The sequence below is a fragment of the Ostrinia furnacalis genome, unplaced genomic scaffold (assembly GCF_004193835.3).
Source record: "Ostrinia furnacalis isolate ACB-3 unplaced genomic scaffold, ASM419383v2 OfSCF7012, whole genome shotgun sequence".
Taxonomy (NCBI): Eukaryota; Metazoa; Arthropoda; class Insecta; order Lepidoptera; family Crambidae; genus Ostrinia; species Ostrinia furnacalis.
Window position 1 is genome coordinate 586,993 of NW_021137251.1, and position 22,686 is coordinate 609,678.

A 22,686-nucleotide genomic window follows, 5' to 3' on the forward strand; every position below is an offset into this window, starting at 1 on the left:
CACCACGCTACTAACCGCCCTCTGCAAACAAGAGGCTATTGAGTGGTGGAAGTCTACATCGGGACAAAAACACTCAAAAGCACTCATTCAGGGATATAGCAACAAAGTAACTAAGGAACTGCTCAAGTTCAAAAGATACAAAGCCTGTGCAGTGACTAGAATACTGACCGGCCACTGCAAACTAAACAAACATAAATCGAACATGAACATGACCGAGGAAACTCTGTGCAGATTCTGCCATACAGAAGAAGAAACGGCCATGCATGTTCTTTGCTCATGCTTCCCGCTTATGAGCAAAAGAAGTATCCATCTCGGGCGACACATCATGCACCCGGATGAGATAGCAGATATCACGCTCCAAAGAATCTGGAAATTTATAGACTCAACGGGACTAAGCAGTGAACTCTAAACACAAGGGCTGCCACAATAGATCAAACCTGGTCGAGTTGGCGCAAATAAAGGCCCAAAAACCAATAATAATAATAATAAAAGTCCAAAAATTAAAAATGTAAACATTATCATACAGTAATTTCGTCATTAACGCACGTGTGCGCGTAATAGTTTGTGCAAGCGATGCGCCCCACCCGCGGCTGTGTGGTTGCATTGAGGCGTGAGGCCAGTACACCGTTCCGCACGATGGTAAACGCACGTACGCTCGCGCTCGCGTTCACCGCTCTTTTGGCCGTCGCGGCCGCTTCGCCCCTCACGAGCGTGCGGGTCAGGAGACAGCTGGCCGACGACAACACGCTGCAACCGATCGAGGTACGTTTGAAAGGCATCTTCGACTGTGTATTTGAAAGTAGTCTGACTAGGTTTTAGTTCTGCACTTAGCTAAAAGTGAACATTATTATTTTATTTATTTATTATTCATTATTGAGCAATTACATATTTGATCCAAATAGCGTCCTAAATCCTCTTTAGGTCACACTATTGTTCTCTATACAAATAAAAACAATCGTTTTAGTATATTGTGTACAAAAGTCAATTTTGAAAAAAATTTTTTAATACACCCTGTATTTTTTGTCCCAAAATTTGCACGTACTGACACCAGAGGTAAATGAGCTTAAGACCCACCTAACAAGTATATTAAGTCCATTTTTAAAATAACTAATACGAGTCATTTTTCAAAACTCATCAAACTTTTCTATGGATATGAATAAACAAAATTGCTCATATTATTATCTTAAAACTTATGAAACTTTTCTATGGACATATTAAGCTTGTTCGATGCTTATGTCCAGTGTCAGTATGACGTGCTAATTTTGGGACACCCTGTATACACATGAAAAAAATCTGTTTAACATTCAAAATCATTATCTCATCTTTGTTATATAAAAGATAAATTCTAAACAATTGCTAAGACTTGGTATTGTGAAAAGGTCAAATAAAAATTTGTATTTTATTCTTGACCTTTAAAATAAGGTAACACAAAGTTTAAAATAAACATTCCACTTAACTCATTGACAGCTAATGTAAACAATTATCTAACAATACTTCACGCTTCATTGACCTTCAGAGATTTTTGCTTTTGTAAATAGATCGTCTTTTGTATGAAACAGAAGTAACTAATAACTGGCTTCAAGCTTTCATACAAATATAAGTGAATATAAGTAACACTGGAGAAAAAGTCATAAGTAATTACTGTTTAGCTCAATATTGATTTATTTGATCCATACTTGCAATCTCTACAGTATCTTTTATTACATATACACATGAAAAATTCTCATAAACAAATGAAAAGCGACGCGTATTATTAATCTTCAAATGTACACAATTAGCTAAAGAAATACACAGTCGAAGATAAAAAATTAAATACCTTTCTCTTTGCTCTCCTTTTAGTTTTAATCCTAAATGTTCCATGCAGCTTTTAACAGTTTATACAGCTATTTACTTACGTCAAACGGTAATTTGACATTTGGTGGCGTTACATCACTAATGATCGATCCATAGTGATGTCAGTATTAATTGGTTGGCTTCCATAAACCTGTACCTCAATCAGAACAAGTATGACCTTGTAATGAATTAACCATTACTTAATTCGTGCCAGTTGTACCATAATATACAATCCTATGTCATCAGTGCTGTGATGTCACCAACATGCCGAAAATGTACAAAGAAACTTGATCGGTAAAAGTGATTTGTGCGGCCTACATTAATAGTTTATTTCATACATTATGTAAAATTAAGATCGCAAGGTTTGCTCTACTTTGCCGAGTACTTATTTTGGCTTATACGGTCGCCAACACATTATGTATACCAACGCCTTAAACGAATACAAAATGCATTTCAAAATCAATTGGGGCGATTAATTATTTCGTAATAGGTTTGTCCCATAGCCGGTTTCGTTCGATATCCATTCGATTACTTCGCTATATCCCCAAGAAATGTCCAAACCATTATGATCTTATATTTTTATTGTCGCATCGAAACCTAATAATGAATGCTTCATTGCCTAAACAATGATGATAACTATACCTTGAGACAACTACAACCTACTTGATTGATGTAGCATTATAGGTGATTTACGTGACTGCTTCAATGAGGGCTATCGTTTTTTTACTTAACAGTTGGCACCCCTGGCGATTGACAGGACCTTACTCTACAGTGGCGCCATCTTGATGAGTGCAATTGCGATAGTCCTCCTACCACTTTAGCGCTCACCAGTTAGCGCCACTGTCTTCGCTACTAACAAGTGACAGGACCTTACTCTACAGTGGCGCTAACTGGTGAGCGCTCAAACGATAGCCCTCATTGGTTCGTAATTTAGTTATTGATAGGTACATGGATTAGAAAGTAATCCCACAAGGCTAACAGCTAAATCTTAATATACATATAATATTATGTATAGTAGAATGCTCTATTAGTTCATAATAAAGAGGACGAAAACAGATTTTATAACATTTTTACATCTCAATGATTCTTGAGACCATCATTTACTATAATCATTCTAAATGCTGATCAATTCCATATCAATGGGGAAATATCGATTTGATCTTAGCTCTAGACTTTTCATATGGGTACATTATCATCATCATCATCATCATCATCATCATCATCATTACATTTTCACAATATTTATTTCAGCATCCATTTCATTTCTTTGTTGTGCTAATGAATGTCAATACTGAATACATTTAAATAAATCTTTTCAGCCACAGGACGTCCACTGCTGAACATAGACCTCCCCCAATGATTTTCATGCTGTCTTTCCATACTATGTTGAAATTCTCCATACTATACTGAAATACAAATAAGCACATATCAAGTACTTACTACGTACTAGTATCGTGACTTCGTACGCGTGGATCCCGTCTTACCCTCTTAGGGGTTGAATTTTGCGAAATCCCGTCTTAGTGAACACCTACGTTTTAAAAGGAATCCCCATGCAAAATTTGAGACTCCTAGCACTTGTAGTTTCTGAGATTTCGTGATGAGTGAGTGAGTCAGTCAGTCAATCAGTCAGTGGCCTTTCGCTTTTAGAGATATAGATTAGCACACAAATTCAAGGATAACTAACTCCTTAATACTAGTGTTACCAAGTATAAAATTACTGAAAGCCGGTTTCAGCGCACGCGCACCGGGTATTGCGCAAGAGCGCCGTTCCTTCAGACGAGTGACGTAACTCGACCCCTTCGAGAACATTATCGATAGTCGATAATAATATGTCGATGTTACACATGCCCTGATTAAATCTATGGTTGTTTGATGAGAGATTAAAATCTTCAATTGTTATTGTAGAGACTTTGGCGTATTGTATTTGGCGTCTATACTAATGTGTAATCGAATCGTTTAAACGTTCAAACCAAGTGTATAACAATAGATACTCTTCTATTACTTTACTCTTATTAATTTTTATTATTCTTAGTCCACCTGGATTTGTTGGCATGGATGGATTTATCAATGAGAACTAAAGTTAGTAGTTAAGGAACAATATTTATTTTTATTTGTAACAAATTGTCACACAAACATAAATAAATGTTTAATAAGCCAATATTTCGTACAACAACCGTGCCATTATTCTGTCACTGAAGAAGGAATTGAATTGAATGACCTGTGGCATGTTGGCATAGGTTAAAAAGTAAGGTCATTGAACTTAGATAGTAAAAGTCAATTGATGAAGTCTAGTCTGGTCATAATGTCTGATAACTTTTGAATTACTCACATCTTTTATACTCGTATGGCTCTTTGATTGATATGTCGTAAGAGAAAAACAATGATTCATTGATTAAACTAATTTAGAATCAGTCAGTAATCTATTCTCTACTCCATAATCTACTTGGCACAAAAGTTAACTGATAAATAATTCTATTTAATGCCATATAGCCATATAATAAAATTCACCTTTTGTGTGTTAAAATAAATTAATCATCATAACAATGTGCCGTCAAGCAAAAACAATGTCATCAAGTCCCATCCTTTGACGAAACAATAACTTTAATGAGTAAGAGTTTAATATAGACTAACGTTTATTAACGTGAAATATTCGACATTAGCTCGTAGCTAACCAACATTTTAAAGTGTTTTGGCCAGCCTTGCCGGACTCACCTTCCTGTATGCTTGATAAAGCATTCATTAAGTATTACACACCTCAACTTACTTTTATTTGTTAGCATGCAAATATCATGTTTCCATTTAATGAACTTTAGTTCAATAATGTTAATACTATTGTGAATATTAGAAAATATATTTAATTACTTATTTCTTATAAGTATAAGATTAAAAGCTATGGTTACGGATCATTACTTGATGACCTTTGTTTATAAATTAATTACGGTTTCAAGTTTTGTACAATACTATTTAACACAGTGCATTTCCGTCAACAATATACGACAATATTTTAAAAACAGCTTTTAAATTTACTTTTAGTATGTCTCTGACGAATTTGAGCTCGCTTTTTATATATGAATATACATATTTATGGTCTATATTTTGTACGTGGAATTTTACGAAGGTCATCCCTTTCCATGCCCACTCCACACTGGTTTCTTGACAAGCTACGAGTAGTTTTAAATCTTGATCTGATTTTAAAAGAGATTGACTATAAAGTGTTTAAACATAATTATATTCAAATCAAAAACAACTATTTTTGATTTTGTATGAATATTTGAAATAGATACTGTGATCAAGCTTACGATTATTATTATGTTATTTCTATTCATAGAGCTATTTGCTATGTTAACTGAATCATTGATTCAAGTGTATTCAAATTTTATTTAATGCATTACTGTGCAAAATAAACATTTATTCATTCATTCAATTGCACGTAATAACAGGCAAGTGCCTAAAATTCGAATATTACCTTCGAATACACTCAAACAGTTAACGACTATTGACTTTTATTTTTTAGAAATAGGGATTATATTCGCGTGCAAGGCTATAGCTATATGAAAAGTTGGTCAGAACGTATGTACTTGTATAATGAAACAAATTTAGTCACATTTGTATGCAACAGTTAAGCAGAATACAAAAATTGCGATTCGGTGAGCGTATTTAAGAATATCATCATTCTTTGACCATATTGTTATGTCTACGGAAGGGTGTAAAAGCGTTAGGTGATTTATTATATGTGGTTATAGAATATTAAAATACTTACGTTTTATCAGCTCTATATCTGTTGTCTAGTACCCATAGTACAAGTTTTGCTTAGTTTGGGACTAGGAGCTCAGTGTAAAAAGTCCAAGGATATTGATTTATTTATATTGGAACTGAAACCCGTCATTCAGAAGTAGCTCATTGTCCGTATACTGTAATAATAAATGAATTGCATGCTCTACATCACATACTAAGAAAATGACTCCATCATAGTACTAGGCAGAAAGAGAGTCCTTGGGCCTAGGCTTGATAAATATAGAGCACACAAACACAATATATTGGTAAATATTTTTTTCACGATCAACAGAAAGATTGAAAATAAAAGGCTTGTGGCTTATAAGAATTGAAATGCAGTTTACATAGCATGATATTTTTATGACAATTTGTTTAGGCAACATAAGTAAGGTTTTTAAAATTTTGTTAGCGATTAGAGTTGCTTCTCAAACTTCTCAAAATTTCGATGGGTTCATACAGTAGCTCAGTTGGAAGAGCTATCACCCGGCAAGCGAAAGGTCGTCGGTTCAATTCTCGCATTAGGTAGTACGATTTTCTCAAGTTGTTTATTTAAAAAATAAGTAACTAAGGTACCTTGATCCAATCAGGGATATTCCAGATCTCAAAGGTAACCTTAACTTCTTCGAAAAGGCTTATTTCACTATTCCCCATTAACGCCAATTGGAACTTATAAAATCAAAATAAAATCCTATTATAACGGGGATTAATGAAGTTTTTGTTCACTAATCCCCGTTTACGGGGATTTTCAACGGGGAATAGTGGAATAAGCCTTCAAAAAACCATATATTTCTAGTCACGTGACATTAAATTATTTTATAATCTGGTCACGTGACAGTGGGTCACTAATGCCGGTCAAGTGTACAGTCCGCGTGTCTCATATCTGCCGGACTGTGAATCACTTTCGCTGCGCCGGCGCAGCCATTGGCCAATCACGGTTAGATAATACCGCAGTCCCTTTGACGTTTAAGTGATTTAATATTTAGACATGGTTTGTGGGACTTTAATGTTATAATAAGAAGATGGACTCTTAAAATGTGGTGATGACGTTTTTACGGTTTCAAATATAGCAGTGTAATACGGATTGGATCTCTCGGAAGATGCTAATATGATGAGCATGGACATTACAAAAAAATTATGGAAGTTTAAAGTAATAAATGTTAGTAATTTTTGATGTATCAGTATAAGTATGCCTACCGGATATTCAACCGTCATAGAGCAAGCTTTTCTTAGTTTGGAATAGAGATTTTGTGTGATATTTATTTGCTCTTTACTATTATTTATTTTTATTTCTCAGTTCAAGTGAACGGTAGTCTTAATAACAGTTTATAGAAACTAGAGGTTTAATTTCATTAATAAATTAATGCAATTAATAAATTAATACTACTCAATGAAATGAATTTATTGTTGCTGGGGCGCCTAGGAAATTGGTCACAACTAAATATTTTCTCAAGCATGATGAACTAATGGAACTTCCTCTTAAAAAAATCTAACGTAATATGTACAAATACAAATATTCTAACTAAGTATTAACTATATCTTGTGTGCTCAAGTATTGCACCCACGACTATTGTCTTGCTCAACTGGGTTACCCCGGTTCCTCTTCCTAAAGCCGTGATCACTGAAACTAGAATAATTACAGCGCTTGTGAAATAATACTTTCAGTGAGACCGTGTGAATCTTGATGTTAGGTCACATCTTTAATGATTTTGTAGATGCTTTTGTTTATTTAATGATATTATTGACTTCGTCGAAGTACTTAACATAAAAAAACCGAAATCTGACAATTACGTACCGTCTTCTCAGGTATGATTAATGGTTTAAAGATTTATCACAGAATGCTTAATTCTTCTGGCACTAAAGCTTACCTAACTAAGATTATATTATCCAAATATAAAGGTTCATAATTGAGATTACATACATATAAATTGACGGCTGAAATCGCAGAAACGAAGTGGACGTGCCGGCGGGTCGAGGCCGCCCGCCTGTCGCGAAACATTGTTCATTACGGACACGAGTTAATTTTCTTGACATTTCCCGTCAAGAAAATTAACTGCCTAAAGCAGGGTACAGACTAAGGTGTGAGATGTAGTTGATCAATCATTATAAAAAACTCATAATATACTTCTAATTCCGAGCTTCTTCAAAGCTAGAGTCAAAGTTATTTCAAATTAATTTTGCGAAGTCACAGGTAACAACAATTTACTACAACAAGCGTGTTCAAATAATCGGACAGAATGTTTCCAAACTTAAGTGTAAATGAAGAATAGGTACTAGACATTTCAGAAAACAGAAATACTTTCATGGGTAGATAAAGATGAGAAGGAGGTGACATATTATTTACGATGCGCTGCACAGTTGTGCCTGTAACACATTAATTACGCCGGGTGTCAGGACTCACTTCTTCAATTAACATTTATTTATACCTAAGTTATAATTTGATAAATAAAATGAATAATTTTTAATCAAATAAAATGTTTTTTTACACTGTTTTTTAAATAAATTACAAAATAAATCATCATAACAATTAGTCGATTAACCAATCAAGTGTCAGTAATCGATCAACGTTTCCTATTATTAGGTATGAGGTATTAGAATGCTCTTAGCGTTACAAAACAATATGATATCGCAAGAGTATGGGAACTCGGGTAAAAAGCATCGTTGGGTTCGTTGAGCTCCCATGAACCGATCTGTAACACAAATTCCGCGAGTCTAATTGGCAGATTTGGGTTCAATAAATGTTCTTCTTGTTTTTATATCGTTTTAACAACTAGGATCACATGGGATGGTTATGTTTCTGGTCCTGACAAGGGACTTTCTTTACCTTACGAAGATTGATTCCAAAATTTTTAGAAAATTATGTTGATTATGACTTTTGATCTAACTAAAAACAGATAACCTACAGATTTAGGTGTGTCCCACTCTCACCTGGAAGCAAAACCAAAACCTCTGAGCCAAAATAGTCCAGCCTAGACTACGGAGGGATGGAGCGAGTTGCGAAAAAATAGGAATCATTCATTTGTTACCCCGCATAGACATTATTCTAAAGCTTTACTAATTTTTACAGTAGGTACAATCTGGTCCAACCGTCAGGCGAACAAAAGATATTCGAGTGTATACTTACTTATTACCCGAACATACAACTTAATGCTAACTTTATAGTAGGTAAGTATACCACAATAGTGTATCTGTACCGTATTGCTCAGTAAAAATGTATCATTAATTAATTAATTAATTGGGTTATATGCAAGAGCTGTGTGGAATAGCACTCCATAATTTTTATTAAAGCTACATTATGCATTTCACTGACACCGATAATATTGCACCATTCAAGTGTAAGAATGAAGACATAAATTATTTGTTTGCAATAAATAAGCATATAAACCATACACAGACTTCATTTCGCAATTTTCGAGATATGGGAAAAGTTATATTTGAAATACTGCTGTTATTAAATTGCCAATCTTAAAATCATTGGTGAGAAGCCAATGTCCAACTTAGCAGTGGATGTCCTTTGGCTGAAATTATCGCCCGTATTCACAAACATTACTATGAGGTCTCACAGTTCGTGTGGACGCACAGGGCCACACACGAACCAATCAAAGAGCTGTGCGTTCGATATTCTGCTTCACTTGAGCAAGTATCGTTTATACGGGTGCTTGATAATTATGATCTTTAATTTGCACAGTTCTAAAATAAGACGGAGTTTTTTAAAACTTAATTGGAATTACTCGCAAACTTTAAGTATCAAATGATAATTGATTGGCATTCTCTAAGTGTGAACAAGAATGAAATGATGATACCTACTTGGTATTCAACAATGACCTCTGAATAGTTAAAACGTAATGATGCTAATTTATCTTTATATCGTATAATTGTAGAGTCAAGTTTATTTCTGCACATTGTGGTTTTAAGCCATTGTAAAATAATAGCTACAATTATGTATACAATTTTACAACTGTCAATTTTCAATGTGAAGTGTTAATTATATTATTTACTTTAGCAGGTCATTGAATTTCCCAAGATCTGTTAGATTCTTTTATTGAGTTGCTAAATTGTTTTTTTTATTCAATGATTACAACTGAAGTTTGACACTTAAGCCTGTTCATACATCATCATAAAATCTCATGTTTTAATTAATAAGTTTTACCACATTTTGATCTCTTATGATTCTTTTCAATTACAATTTATTTTGGTTACACAATCACAAATTGTTAACCCAAAATTACTTCCGCTAGTATTTTTACGAAATTGTCTAATTTTGTAAGTTCTTGCTAAAACTCTTCTACTTGCTAAAATAGCAATAGCCACTTCCTCATCATTATATCTTCCAAAATCCATTAGAAAGGCGTGTAATATAAACGATGAGTAGCAAGATTAGACTGATAACTTCGTTCTCAGACTGCATCTAGGTTCACACTAATAAAAACCTGGGATCCATTCTATTCAGTTGCGTAAGTCTATAAAAAGACCTATTCATCTACACGATGATCTTAAATTTATACGAGTAATACATTATTCTATAAATCACGGATAATTAGTCATTCGCAGAACGATAATTTAATGTTTTTTGAAAATTAATGAAGAATGATTATTTTTAAATAGTGACTGAGTTTCTTGCGCTGCTTCTTCTCAGCACTGGCCCATTTATTGTCCTGAAGCAGTGTTAGGGTTAATACTGGGACGTGTAAAAGTGCTTTTTAAAAGCCTATTTGCAAAAATAAATAAGTTTTATGAGTTTTAACCTAGATACTTGAGAGTTTTTTTAGACAAAATTCTTCTGATTTTAATGGGGTTCCTCAGGAATGTTCTCGATTATAAAATTGACTCCCTCGATTATAAGTTTTTTAAGGTTCCTTAGTCCTGACAAGGAATCCTTATATTACGGCATAAGGCATCTTTATACGAGTTTTGTGTTATTTAAAAAAGTGACAAAAATTTTCAAGTTCAACCTTATGGTGCTAATGGCTAATGCGTTTATAATGCATACAAGAGTATAGCATTTTAACGTTTCTTATTAAAATGTATCCAATACAAAACGCAAGAAGGTTAATTCGAACCTTTTATTATTGTAATGAATATAAAGTGCAGAGAGCGACACATCAAGCAAAACATTGAGCCATTTAATCCTACTAAATGTGAAAGTTTGGATGTCTGGATATCTGGATGTCTGTTACTTTTTCACGCAAAAACTACTAAACGGATTTTGTTGAAACTTTACAATATTATTGTTTGTAACCCAGATTAATATATAAGCTATAATTTATGCTGATCTGTGACACAAAATTTCACGCGTGTGAAGCCGCGGGCAAAAGCTAGTGTAGTTTTAATAGAGGCTGATTTGCAAAAAAGGTACTCTAATGCTATCGCCTGTATATTTTCGCGACTAGTTGTTAAAACAAATTGCAAATGACCCTTTTGGTTCAGTTTACGATAATGCGGTGTTAGAGCGGCCACCGGCCTCGACCCGCCGCAAGATTTATGTCCAAGCCGCAAATTCTTGACATGTCCTATTAAATGTCACTCAGCCAATCGATCATTTGCCGTGTACTACTTTACAATCATCAAATGGATATCCTTGGAACTTTTTTATTAAACCATCTTGATCTTGATCACAATCTTAAGCGAAGGGTAGAGATGTGATCTTTATATAGGGATAGCTTTAGGGTTGCATGAATTTCGGAATACTGAAGTCGTTATTAAATTTTTTTAGCGAGAGTCGCTTCTCAAACTACATTATAAATAAACAACTTGAAAACATCGAACTGCCTATGGTGAGAATTGAACTCACGTCCTTTCGCTTGCCAGGCGACTGCTCTTTCATTTGAGCTACTTCTATACTGAATGAACCCGTCGAAATTTTCAAGCGCTGAAGTCGTTTAGTTGAAACACTGTATCATTTTATACAGTCATCGATTCCTACCTAAGATTCCTAAATAAGCAAGCAATCTTTTTTTTTTAATAAATACGTTGGACAAATTATGATTTGTATCCTTTATTATCTGATGAATATGATCGGTATACGCATAAGGACCTTTAGACTTTGCGACACACTTTCACCATTTGGATTATGTACTTAATGCAAAGACAATAAACCTTTTTTGGAACAACTTTTTTTTATCATTGCAAATAAAAAGGACTTAACCAGTGCACTTTAGTCTATCAGTTGCGCAGGCGCTGAGGTCGCTTGCAACACCCGCCACTCACACACGTAGCCTTCCTGACCTTACTCGGGTGGCTTTAGGCATTTTAATTGGGAAACTGGCCCGAAGATGATGTGTGCAAGAGTTTATCATCAGCTAAATTCTTATCTCATACAAAAATTACACTACATAAAAAACGCATACAGTCAAATTGAAAACTTCCTTTTTAAGTGGGTCAAAAATAGATCCTTGTCGACCGCTGGGTTGTTGTGGTGAACCCACTCATAACGCCTATTTACTGGACTAGTTACTAATAAAGATGTGATTTCGTGCTTTGGATGGCACGTTAAGTTATTCCGACGTTATATCTAATTGGGCTTTGTATGACGTCTTTGGCTGCTTTAAAAAGCCTGGCAACAGACATTTTGATCCCAGTTGCTACAATAGAGAAGAAGAGTGACAAAAGTTCCTACCTAACTAAATGTCTGAAATTATGAATGAAACTTCCATTCAGTATACATGTGCTACAAGCTACACAAATAAAATCGAATAGACATGCTTATCAAGTAATTAAAGACAAGCATTACCAAAGACTCGAAAGTAAAAAACTAGGTTTAACATTGCAAAAGTATCAGTGGTTAATTCATATTGCGTTAATATGAAACCATCAATCGTGACGTGTTATAACTCTATCGTGGTTAAATAATTGTAATAACTTTTATTATTGAGGTGGACGCCATTTTTAAAGCTATCTTATGTCAGTTTGTGGACTTTGAACTTAATAAAGAATGTAACTGATTGAGAAAGCATGGAAGTCAAGGTTTATTATTGTAAAGGTCAATCTCTACACCACATAGTCAGAAAATGCAATATGTTGATTTAATATCACTTCATTCTTAAAATATGTAAATTAAATGCGAATTAACACACGGATCTGAATCAGATCGTAATATTTTTTATTTGTTTTGCTTACTTGGATTTAGCAAAAGTAATTTTGTATACCTAATTATAACACTAGGTAAAAAGTACCTATGCTTAGATTGGAACTAGTAGGAGACCAAAATAATGACATGTTAATACTTATGAAGAACTCTATTAGATACGTCAAATTAACGTATGCACTTCTAAATGCACTCCAAATCAACATTCATCTGTCAATCCATCTAGTAAAAAATACACACATATAGTCTTAGTTACTTTACCCTTTACATTAAATATCATGATGATGGAGGATTTTTCACACAATGTCATTGAGTACTTAGTTATAATTGTAAGATTATACAATACAATTATTTCGTGGTCATCGAAGGCAGTTATTAGAATGCATTGTAATTAAAACACAAATTGACGGTTACAAAAAATTACATGATTGGTGCAATATTATGCCAACAGCGAAACCTATTATTTTTATAATATGATCATGTCTTTATTTTTCCATTAATTACGTTAATTATAAATACACTAATATATTATTTTATTATGAAATCCTTACAGTTTCTGCATGTTACTATGTTGAAACATTAGTCTGTTAACATTATAAATTGTATAAAAAAAGTATTACCAAAAACAGTTCATGAAACTTTGTTGAGTCTTTGAAAAAACATCCAATTTGCTCTTTGAGTCTTAACGATTTTATACCATTTTTTCTCACATATTTAGACAACAATAAAAAGCTGAAGTCTTCTAAGGTCAGTTGTAAATGCATGTAAATAACAAAATATTTCCTTGTTTAAAAAACTTGTAGACTATTACACTAACGTTGTGCACTCATACATTGAGGAATAATTTCATGAACATATATTCACTGAACTGGCAAATAATCGATTTACCTAAACGGATATTGGCACATACTCGAATACTGTGTAGTTAACTCGTTGCCACTTGTGTAACTTATGTGATGTTATCAAGATAATAACGGAATTAACCATAAAAAAATGGTTTAAGACTATTTTCTCATTTGCCTTACCGTGTACCATAGATCAGTTATGAAGTTAATTTTGATTTTATTTACATCTTTTATATTAGAAAAGACTAATTTGATGTTTTCCTAGTTAACATTATCTTCGTCCTTTCTTATCATCCATTTGTTATTTCTATTTCAACTTTTGACATATTTTTATCATTGAATAATGAAACCATTAAAAAACGGAAATATTTTGATTTTACCAAAAAAAAATATTTTTTTATTCGGCCTTTCGTTCTTTTCGGCATTTCCAAATTTTTGTAAATATTTTGAAAAAATTTCGACAAGTTTTGACGATACATTTCGCCCCGCGACTAACCCAGTGCCGGTGATCATGCTTCGTAACATGGTGATGGAGTGCTTAGTGAACGGTGCTGGTGGTGTGATAGTGATATCATTTTCAATTAAATACCATATTGGCCAAGGCACAGCGTTCAATTTGTTTGAGCTGATATCAGCCAAGGATATGTCCTGATATGCCAAGCTTTACAGGCCACGTATCTTGTCTGATGTCAGCCAAGTTGACCTTGGTCTGACACAGGCCAAGCATCTTGCCTGATATCCAAGTGACCTTGGTCTGGTACAGTCCAAGGTTTGCCTGTCTTGTCTGATATCAGCCAAGTTGACCTTGGTTTATCACAGGCCAAGTTTTTCCTACCTTGGCCAAGCATAGATGTGACAGTGTGGTGTAGTGATGGTTCGTGTGTCTGCAGGACGCGGAAGGCGATGAGCAGACCCGAGAGAAGAGGAAGTTTGAGGGAGTGACCCAGGCCAAGTTTGGTATCAAGAATGCAGTGCTGGGATTCGTTTTTGGGGTCAGTATTTCGACTGGACGTTTTTAAAATTAATCCAAAATTTGACATTGGTTTTAATAAATATTTTACTCATAATATGATGGACTCTATCTAGATCCTAATATGTGTAATAATAACAATTAAAGTGAAACTAGTCGAGAGTCATTAGAAAAATAAAATCTTAAGCCAAATAACTCTACAAATTAACTTAATACTTGCGTTTTAAAGTTGCGTAAAACTTGACACAGTAATAAGATGCTTGCATCGCGTCGCTGCAACCACAGTAACACGAAACTTCAATTACAGAAAATCAACTCGATAATCGACGCCAAGACACGTTTGGTGGAGAACCTCGACCGTCAGAACATCGAAATCAACAAGCAGTACGGCATCGAGCCGCCACAAAGCGGGCTGGCGTCGTTGAGCGGCATCGTGGGGCAAGTGATCACCCCAAAGCTTCAACTCTTGGGGCCTAAGATCCAGGCTGTGACGTCACTGTTCGGTGGATCGTCCGGTGGATCGTCTGGAGGCTCAGGTGGGGGCGGACTCGGATCCATCTTGTCCCTTGTGACGTCTCTGTCAGGCTCATCGTCGGGCGGCGGCAACTCGGGCGGAACCGTCGAAACGATCGACTCTTCTGAAGAAGATGACTCGTGATTTCCTTCTCTGTATATACACACTACGACACTAAACCCAGACCTTGCAATCGAGAGGTTATGAACGTGTGTTAATTAATCTTTGAATGAAAGTAATCTTCTATTAAAAGGAATCTCTCGATGTAAAGTCTGTGGTTTATTAAAGCTTCATAACTAGGAAGGACATAGGGGTACAAAGTATCCTATAAGGTCTTTTTGGCTTAGTTACTATTAAGTATTATTGTAAATATATTTTTAAATTGTTCATCCCATTGATTAGGTCTTTGTCATTATTTTATAATTGAATCATGTGCTGTAAATGCTTTCGAATACCAGTTTATTAGTATCATGACGTCATAGACAAAGTCGTGTGAAAAGTTAACAAATCTTTTGATTCATAATTAGTTTATCATTGACATCATTTAAAATTATTTGGTTACAAAACGTGACCTTGGCAATTGTCGTCAGATCAGGTTAACGTGTCCAGTGTTTAAGATGCTTATGATGTTAGGAAAATGAAACCCAGTGGTCCGTGTTGAAATAAGATTTCGTCATACAAACTCGTATATTCATAAGAACAGTGTCGTAGTGTGTTATGAAATCCGTTCCCCTGTGACCTTCCCTGTACAGTTTCCTTCGCACTTTTTTACTATATTTATGTTGTAAATAGTTTTAGGTTGAGCGCTGGTGATAATAAAATATTCCTTCCAGTTGTTTGTTTATTTGCACGACGCACATTGCACCCCGTAGTACAATTACTCGCATATCAAATCATTTTGATGAATATAAGTTTAATGTTCAAGATTTTACAAGTTTTATAGTGGTTAATGAAGGGTCTTGCCAGAAATCTAAGACATAATAAATGTAAAATATTATTCAGAATCTTTTATATTCTTGCCCTATTTTAACTAAGTTTCAGTAGAGTCCATGTAAAATCTTGGCCCATTGCACTACCGTGCGCAAAATGAAGAATTATCTCGAGTATTGCATTTGCTATGCGAGTGGTATCTTAGCACAAATCAAGCTATTGTATAATAGCGAGCATACATACACCGTTACATAAAGCGCACAACACTGTAATGTAGTATTTCGTAAAATTATAGTTTGCTTTGTAGTTCCTTCAGATTGAGCAATTTTAAAAGAAGATCCACATATTTTTTTTAATAAATTAACTTTCAACTGTGGTAATGTTTATTCCACAATTATAACAGTTTTTCAATAGATTTTTGTCCTTGAACCGGTATCAGTACAGTTGAGAGGATAAAGTCGCTTTAAACAGTATTTCTTATATTCTTTAATCATGGAAGTTAATGATGTCAAAAATTTTCACAGTAAGAAAGTAGTCACAATTCTTATGAAGTAGACTTTAAATCACTCCATAAACCATGCATATTATTTATAAATAGCCTATACTTTATTTCTTGATATCTCGAGTACATCATATAAAGAAGAGTTCGGGGCCAAGAACCCAGAAATATTGGCATACAAACATTTAAATACAAATTGTATTTAATAATATGTTGCGTATGTATTGATAGATACTGTAAATAGCTGTAAGGGATCTATCATTAGATGGATAAGAATTTTTTTGTATATAAAGACGCTTTATATATAGTAAATTAAGGGTAGTTGGAAAGCGACATCTTGGGAAATAAGAGTCGTTTTCATTTTGCTTATTTGTACATAGGTATAGACTTCATAAAAAATATCAAACATTAATAATTCATTCAGACTTTCAACACTACTTTTCAATGTTTCCATTTATTCATTACTGTCGTTCTTAAAATTTTCTTACCTATTACTTACATCATTTTGATCATAACTCATTTTTATTTTACATAGCATTATCTAAATACTTTTACAATATCAAATTATCTTAAATTTTAACTACCTGTGTAGTCAATACTTTTAAGTGCAGTAGACGATGCGTATCGAATAACTTCCGAACTATTCAAATAGAAACTAAAAAACAAGCATTTGAATATTCAATAATACAACAGCAAAACACAAACAGGTGTAAGCAATCGCCAACAATGTATTTTAAAAGATGCAGTAAGTATCTAGGTAGTAACTTTAAACATAAGGGAAAGTGAAAAACTTTCACGTTTTCTTTAAAAAATGCATGTAACCTATGCTTGCTAGTTATCTTTGTACAGTTTTTTCTCGCAGCCACTTCCTCTAGCCAATTATATGCCATATAGTTAAATTAGTCAATAAATTATCCATTATCTCCTCAGTCATCATAATTGAAACATTAACTCATAATATGAAATTTTTCATTGTTTAAAAAAATTGAGGCGTAAGAGTTTATTTTGATATCTCATAGTTTATAAACAATTCAGAACCTATTCTGAATTCTAAAAAGGTGAAACGCCGAGGCAGAAAACCCATGTAACAAAAGGTACCTGAATTTCATGCAACAAAGGTAAATAATTAGGTACAAGTAGGTATAACTCGCCTAAACTTGCCTGCAATGAATGAGAGAACTACTTATTTCATTGTGTTTAAAACCTGCTTGAGAACCACTCAAGCTTGACCGTTCCAAGTATAATATCCTAGGTTACAATTCAACTAGGCATTAAGCTCATTTGTATCTAGCTGCTAGTCACGCGATTTCTGAGCCTGTACATACACTAGTCGCTATCTTGTCTTTAATTTGTGCTATAAGTTCTTTTGTGTGCCAGTTATTTTTTTATTAGTCATTTCACATTCATTTTAGGAGTAGGCAGAGGATAAACGTTAGTCTATAGATTTGTTCAATATGTCTTTTTTCCTCTGAAAACACGCACATAAGGATCATTTAGTAAGTAATAAACACAGCAGCTAACACATTATTTTATTGTTTCACTTCATTACTTATGCATTTATCTCATTATTTATTCATTTATAACTCCTCAACTATATCCGCACTTATCATCTCATTATACATTTCTAATCACACAAACATCCTTTATTTCTTAATAATAATGTATTTTCTTAACTATCGAATGTTATAAAATAATAACTTTTCCAAAACAAATATGTGATCGAAGTTTATAAATAAATATTTGCCTTTGAAATTGTGTATTTTACTTATTAAGTTATCAAAACATATATTAGGACCACTTATTGAAAAATAAACAACTGAAAAACACTGAATCAATACATTAGGTATCTCAACGCTGAACACCTTACTTTATACGTATTATATTATCTGTGTTTATACTAAATGACTTGTATTTCCAATTTTATTATATTAATATTTTATAAATAATTATTTATTACTTTTATTGACATTTATTTTTTCTCTTTATTATCTACACTTACCTACAATGTGTTTCACAAACTTTATAAACTTACAGATTTTTATGTAGAGACAAAAAAACTAATGGTGATCACGATTAGTAAATTGTTACAAACGTCATTTGGGAAAAAAATAGACACGAATCCGTTTGTGGTAATGAATATTTCAATGTAGTAATAAATGACAAATCACCAGAATGGATTTTAATACCTTTAGAATAAGGATAAAAGTTTTGTAAAGTTGAACTTTTGAGGTAGGTCTACGTGCTGGCCGTACCAACTGAAATAAGTTAATTTTTACCAACAGTTACCTTATCTCCTTAGGAGTGTCAATAATTAATCTAAGTTTCAATGTAAACCACAGCTCAGCACTAAAAGTTACCATATCAGTTTCTTTGTACATTTGTAACTATTCTAAGTTATTTCATCATGTAAGTATATATTTTTTTGTAAATAAAATATTGATATTGCTTAAATAAAAAATGTAAGTTGCTAACATTATTATAAGGTAGACATAAATCAGCAAAATTTTATTAACCACACAGGATGGCATTACATACCGCCGCCAGGTACGAAGCACGAGCCCGGAGCGCGTATCGTTGTTGCCGACATCGGACACGAGCCCGTTCAACACGGGGGCCACTTTGAACAAGGGGGTCACCTTGAACAAGGGGACCACTTTGAACAAGGGGGTCACCTTGAACAAGGGGGTCACCTCGAACCAGGGGGTCGGCTCGAACCTCAACGCGTGGAGCCAGGACAGCAACACAGGGGCCACGTCCGCTACTCAGGGCACCTCATTGAACACCAGGGGGTTGTCTACCAACTCCGAGAGGGGGGCGAGGCAGGCCGACGACATCCCAGTGTTCGATCGGAACAAGGTCAGCCTGGACTTCCCGGGGGCGTTGTTTGGTCCGTCCCTGTCGCTGCTCATCAAGACCACTAAAATTGTTGGAGATGTCATACAGGTGAATATCGATTTATTGATGCTTAGGCTAGAAAAGTTCCCTTTTACTTTTATTCACAGACAATGGAATAGATTTCGATCGAAAATATTTTCTTTAGTAAAAAACTACACCAATCAGATATTCCTGAGTGACACAGACTATAAAATCCATACAGGAGAAGCAATTAGAAAAAACTAGTGGTGTATTAAGTGTAAAAAATTATCAGTTAAGACTTAGTTTCTTTGGTTGGTAAATTGAATCTTAATCCAAGTAGCCACTTCTTAACTTCATCAGTTTAATATTGACTGTAGAACCTTGGCCTGAAAAAATGAATATGAGTGACAAATACTAGACTTTAAAACTAAAATGGTTATGTACCGTACTCAGATAAAATGTGTACACTGTACATTGTACAGTATGTTATATCAGAATGTTTTAGTAAATATAAAAAGCATCTCAAAGGCAAAATCGCTATTCTTGATCGAATACAATGTGTTAAGAGGCAGTTTCCATTCTGGACTACAATGGCAGTACTTTGCAGTTGCGTATTTGAATTCCGGTAAAACTTTTAATGTGATGATCGTTTTTTTAAATGGCTCCTAAAGTGGCTACTTAGTAATTATATCTAGTGCTGACTGTACTACATATCAAAATTTAACCTAACTAATTACCACGACCTTCTAAAAGAAGTACCTACTTAAAGCAATTGGGATGCCGTTAATGTACTTATGTATTAGCTACTTGCTGTCATTGGCACTAAAAGTCGAAATGTAAGCGCCATACAAAAGTGAGAGGTTCGGTTAATCTGTACCTACTAATTAAGGTCTTTACTTATTTCTAGTTCCAGCATGTAGTTAGCTCCAAGGCTAACACCTGAGTTAAGTTAGTAGTCAAGGTTAATTTTAGTTTTAGTCAGATTGGACGTAAGTTAAGTTTGATTGTAAGTTTTTGTGTGTTATTGTATGTTATACCTTGGAATAGGTTAAGGTACGCCACAACATTGAGCTAAATACATATAAATCACATATAAGGTCTTTTCATAGTCCAAAATTCATTTTCTTCCTTTTCATAATGCTGTAATGCATTTGTGGCTAAGTAGGTACTTGTGACTTCACATTCTTGAATAGCAGTCAAGACACTCTTCATCACATCTGGATCCCAGTGCCCTGTCAATGTTCCTAGAGCTTAGCTAAAGGATGTCAGGGGACGCCAGAGTTCCATAAAAAAATACCCAGAATGAAGCAGTGTGTCTATAAATACAAACTCTATCTACTTGGACAAACTCAGAGAAGTTTACATTACAAAGCTTTAAAGATTTTTGTAAATAAGTTGGCAAAGGACATGTTTCACATTTCGGCATATCGTATGAGTTCTAGAATTTTTTAAAGGTTATTTAGTTGTTTGTATACTCCTATGTAAAAATTAACGACAACGTTTCTCTGCTCTCAACTACAAAAATTTTAACAGCAAAATCACCAGCCCGCATCATTGCTAACATTCCGTCCCCGTGCGTTTCAGAACTCGGCAGTCCGGTACCAGTCCTTCCTGAGGCTGTTCCGGCCTCTGTTCCGAGGCCAATTCGAGATCAAGGGCCTGGACCCTCCCACCACCACGACCACCACCACCACAACCACGACCAAAGCGCCAGTAGCAGCTGACAACGAAGTTCGCAGGCGATAGAAGGAAATCTTGGAATGAGTTATTTGCAGATATATTGACTTTTCATCGATTCAACGCAAATAGATGAGAGTTTTATAAAGTAGAAAGATTTTTAGCAACATCATTTATGAGAAAATTTGCCATGAAAATATAACCAACTAGATGTTACCCGCGGTACAACGTAGCCTGTGTGTTAATCCAAGGTACCAGGGTAACCAGCTAACTCCATGCCAAATTTTATTAAAATCACTCCAGCCGTTTAGATGTGAAGAAGTAACAAACATTCGCCTTTTTAATATTACAGCGATTTTAGTTTTGAATTGAAACTCGACTAATATTTCTGCAAATAACTGTTTTGGTTCGATATTGTTTTAAGTAGAGCGAATTTTAATAAATATGTTGTTTGTGGCTTAAAAATATCAAAATTTTTGTTAGGAATATTTTGAAATGTTTTTTTGTGAAAAAGATGCCAAAAAATTGTTGATTACATAATTCGGATATAAAGCAAAGAGGCTTTACCAATAATATTATGTAGTATGTAATAAATACTATGATGAGAATACAAGTAAGATACAAAAACTGTATATCACAATGTGTCTCAGCTCTCAGCTTAGCAATTAATTTTTCAGTCACTTTAATAAGAACTGTGTTACCCAACTGCAGAAAAGGGTGATGTTTCCGGGTCCCACTATGGCCAAGTGCTGGGCAAGTCTGTCGGGTGGTTCTTTGGAATAACAAAATATACTCAACATCAAATAAACCGCACCTTCCGCGACGCGAACTTTAACGATTTTCTTCTGACACAATCATGGTACCCCAACAATATTGGTGTTATTTGAAAGCCCAATAAATATCCTTAAAGAAAAACACATTTAATTTCTTAATAAATGATTAACATATACCATAAATGTGACATGAAAAAATACCTCACTTTGGCACCTATGGGATCAATTAGACCAATTTTTATGGTTATAAAACCAAATAATGATTTCACGTGTCCTCTTTAACAGATGGATAGCAATTAAACCCAACTTAACAGATTTATAGCCATAAAAGTTGGCTCTAGCGTAACTACCTATTTTTTTAAGAAGTGACTCTGGATCCTTCTAAAGACACATTTTTGGGGTAAAAACCTTTCCTTTAATGAAATGAAGGTTAGAACTAGGTTTTTAAATGGTACCAATATTGGTGGGAAGTGGGGATGCATACGTTTGAAAATGCTTGTCGCGGGAGGTGCGATTTATTTGACGTCGAGTGTATGTTATATATTCTCCATATCTTCATCTGTTACAGATTAAAGTCATTTTTCTTAGGGTACATAATATGACTACATAGAGGCATAATAATACTAATAATGGCATACTTTAAGTGAGATATAAATTAAAATAAATAAATTGAAAACGCTATCATAAGTCATCTTGTCATTGCAAAGTCTGTTTAAAACAATTTATATTTATAATAGAGATGCGACTCCTAACGCTAAAAATTAAATAACTGTTTAAAACACTTTAAAAGCTAAGTAACTAAAATGTTATGAATTGTCTAAAAAACAATATTGTGTGTAGTGTACGTATGTACCAAAGCTATTGCTTTTTTATTGTTAAAACTTCGTCTTAACAATTTGTATAATAACAGTAACTTTTTATAAATATCTAATGA

General features: G+C 34.1%; 1 protein-coding gene across 3 annotated transcripts; it reads left to right on the forward strand.

Annotated features, from left to right (window-relative positions):
- The first annotated feature begins 544 nt into the window (after positions 1-544).
- On the forward strand, positions 545-21,839 carry LOC114363106 (uncharacterized). Of its 3 annotated transcripts, none has more exons than XM_028318732.1 (3): positions 545-762; positions 18,967-19,389; positions 20,887-21,839. In XM_028318732.1, the coding sequence occupies exons 1-3, from the start codon at positions 574-576 to the stop codon at positions 21,046-21,048; spliced, it is 774 nt and encodes a 257-aa protein (XP_028174533.1). In that variant the 5' UTR covers positions 545-573; the 3' UTR covers positions 21,049-21,839. The 3 variants fall into 3 exon arrangements, with proteins under 3 accessions (XP_028174533.1, XP_028174534.1, XP_028174535.1); XM_028318733.1 differs by having other exon boundaries at positions 18,991-19,389; XM_028318734.1 differs by lacking the exons at positions 18,967-19,389; positions 20,887-21,839 and adding exons at positions 14,424-14,525; positions 14,811-15,849.
- The last annotated feature ends 847 nt before the right edge of the window (positions 21,840-22,686 follow it).

Bases quoted from the DNA above. Each gene is read 5' to 3' on its own strand.
- LOC114363106 (XM_028318732.1), top strand. From the start codon at position 574: ATGCGCCCCACCCGCGGCTGTGTGGTTGCATTGAGGCGTGAGGCCAGT. The intron at 763-18,966 runs GTACGTTTGAAA...TTAACCACACAG, and splicing joins ACACGCTGCAACCGATCGAG to GATGGCATTACATACCGCCG. The intron at 19,390-20,886 runs GTGAATATCGAT...CGTGCGTTTCAG, and splicing joins TTGTTGGAGATGTCATACAG to AACTCGGCAGTCCGGTACCA.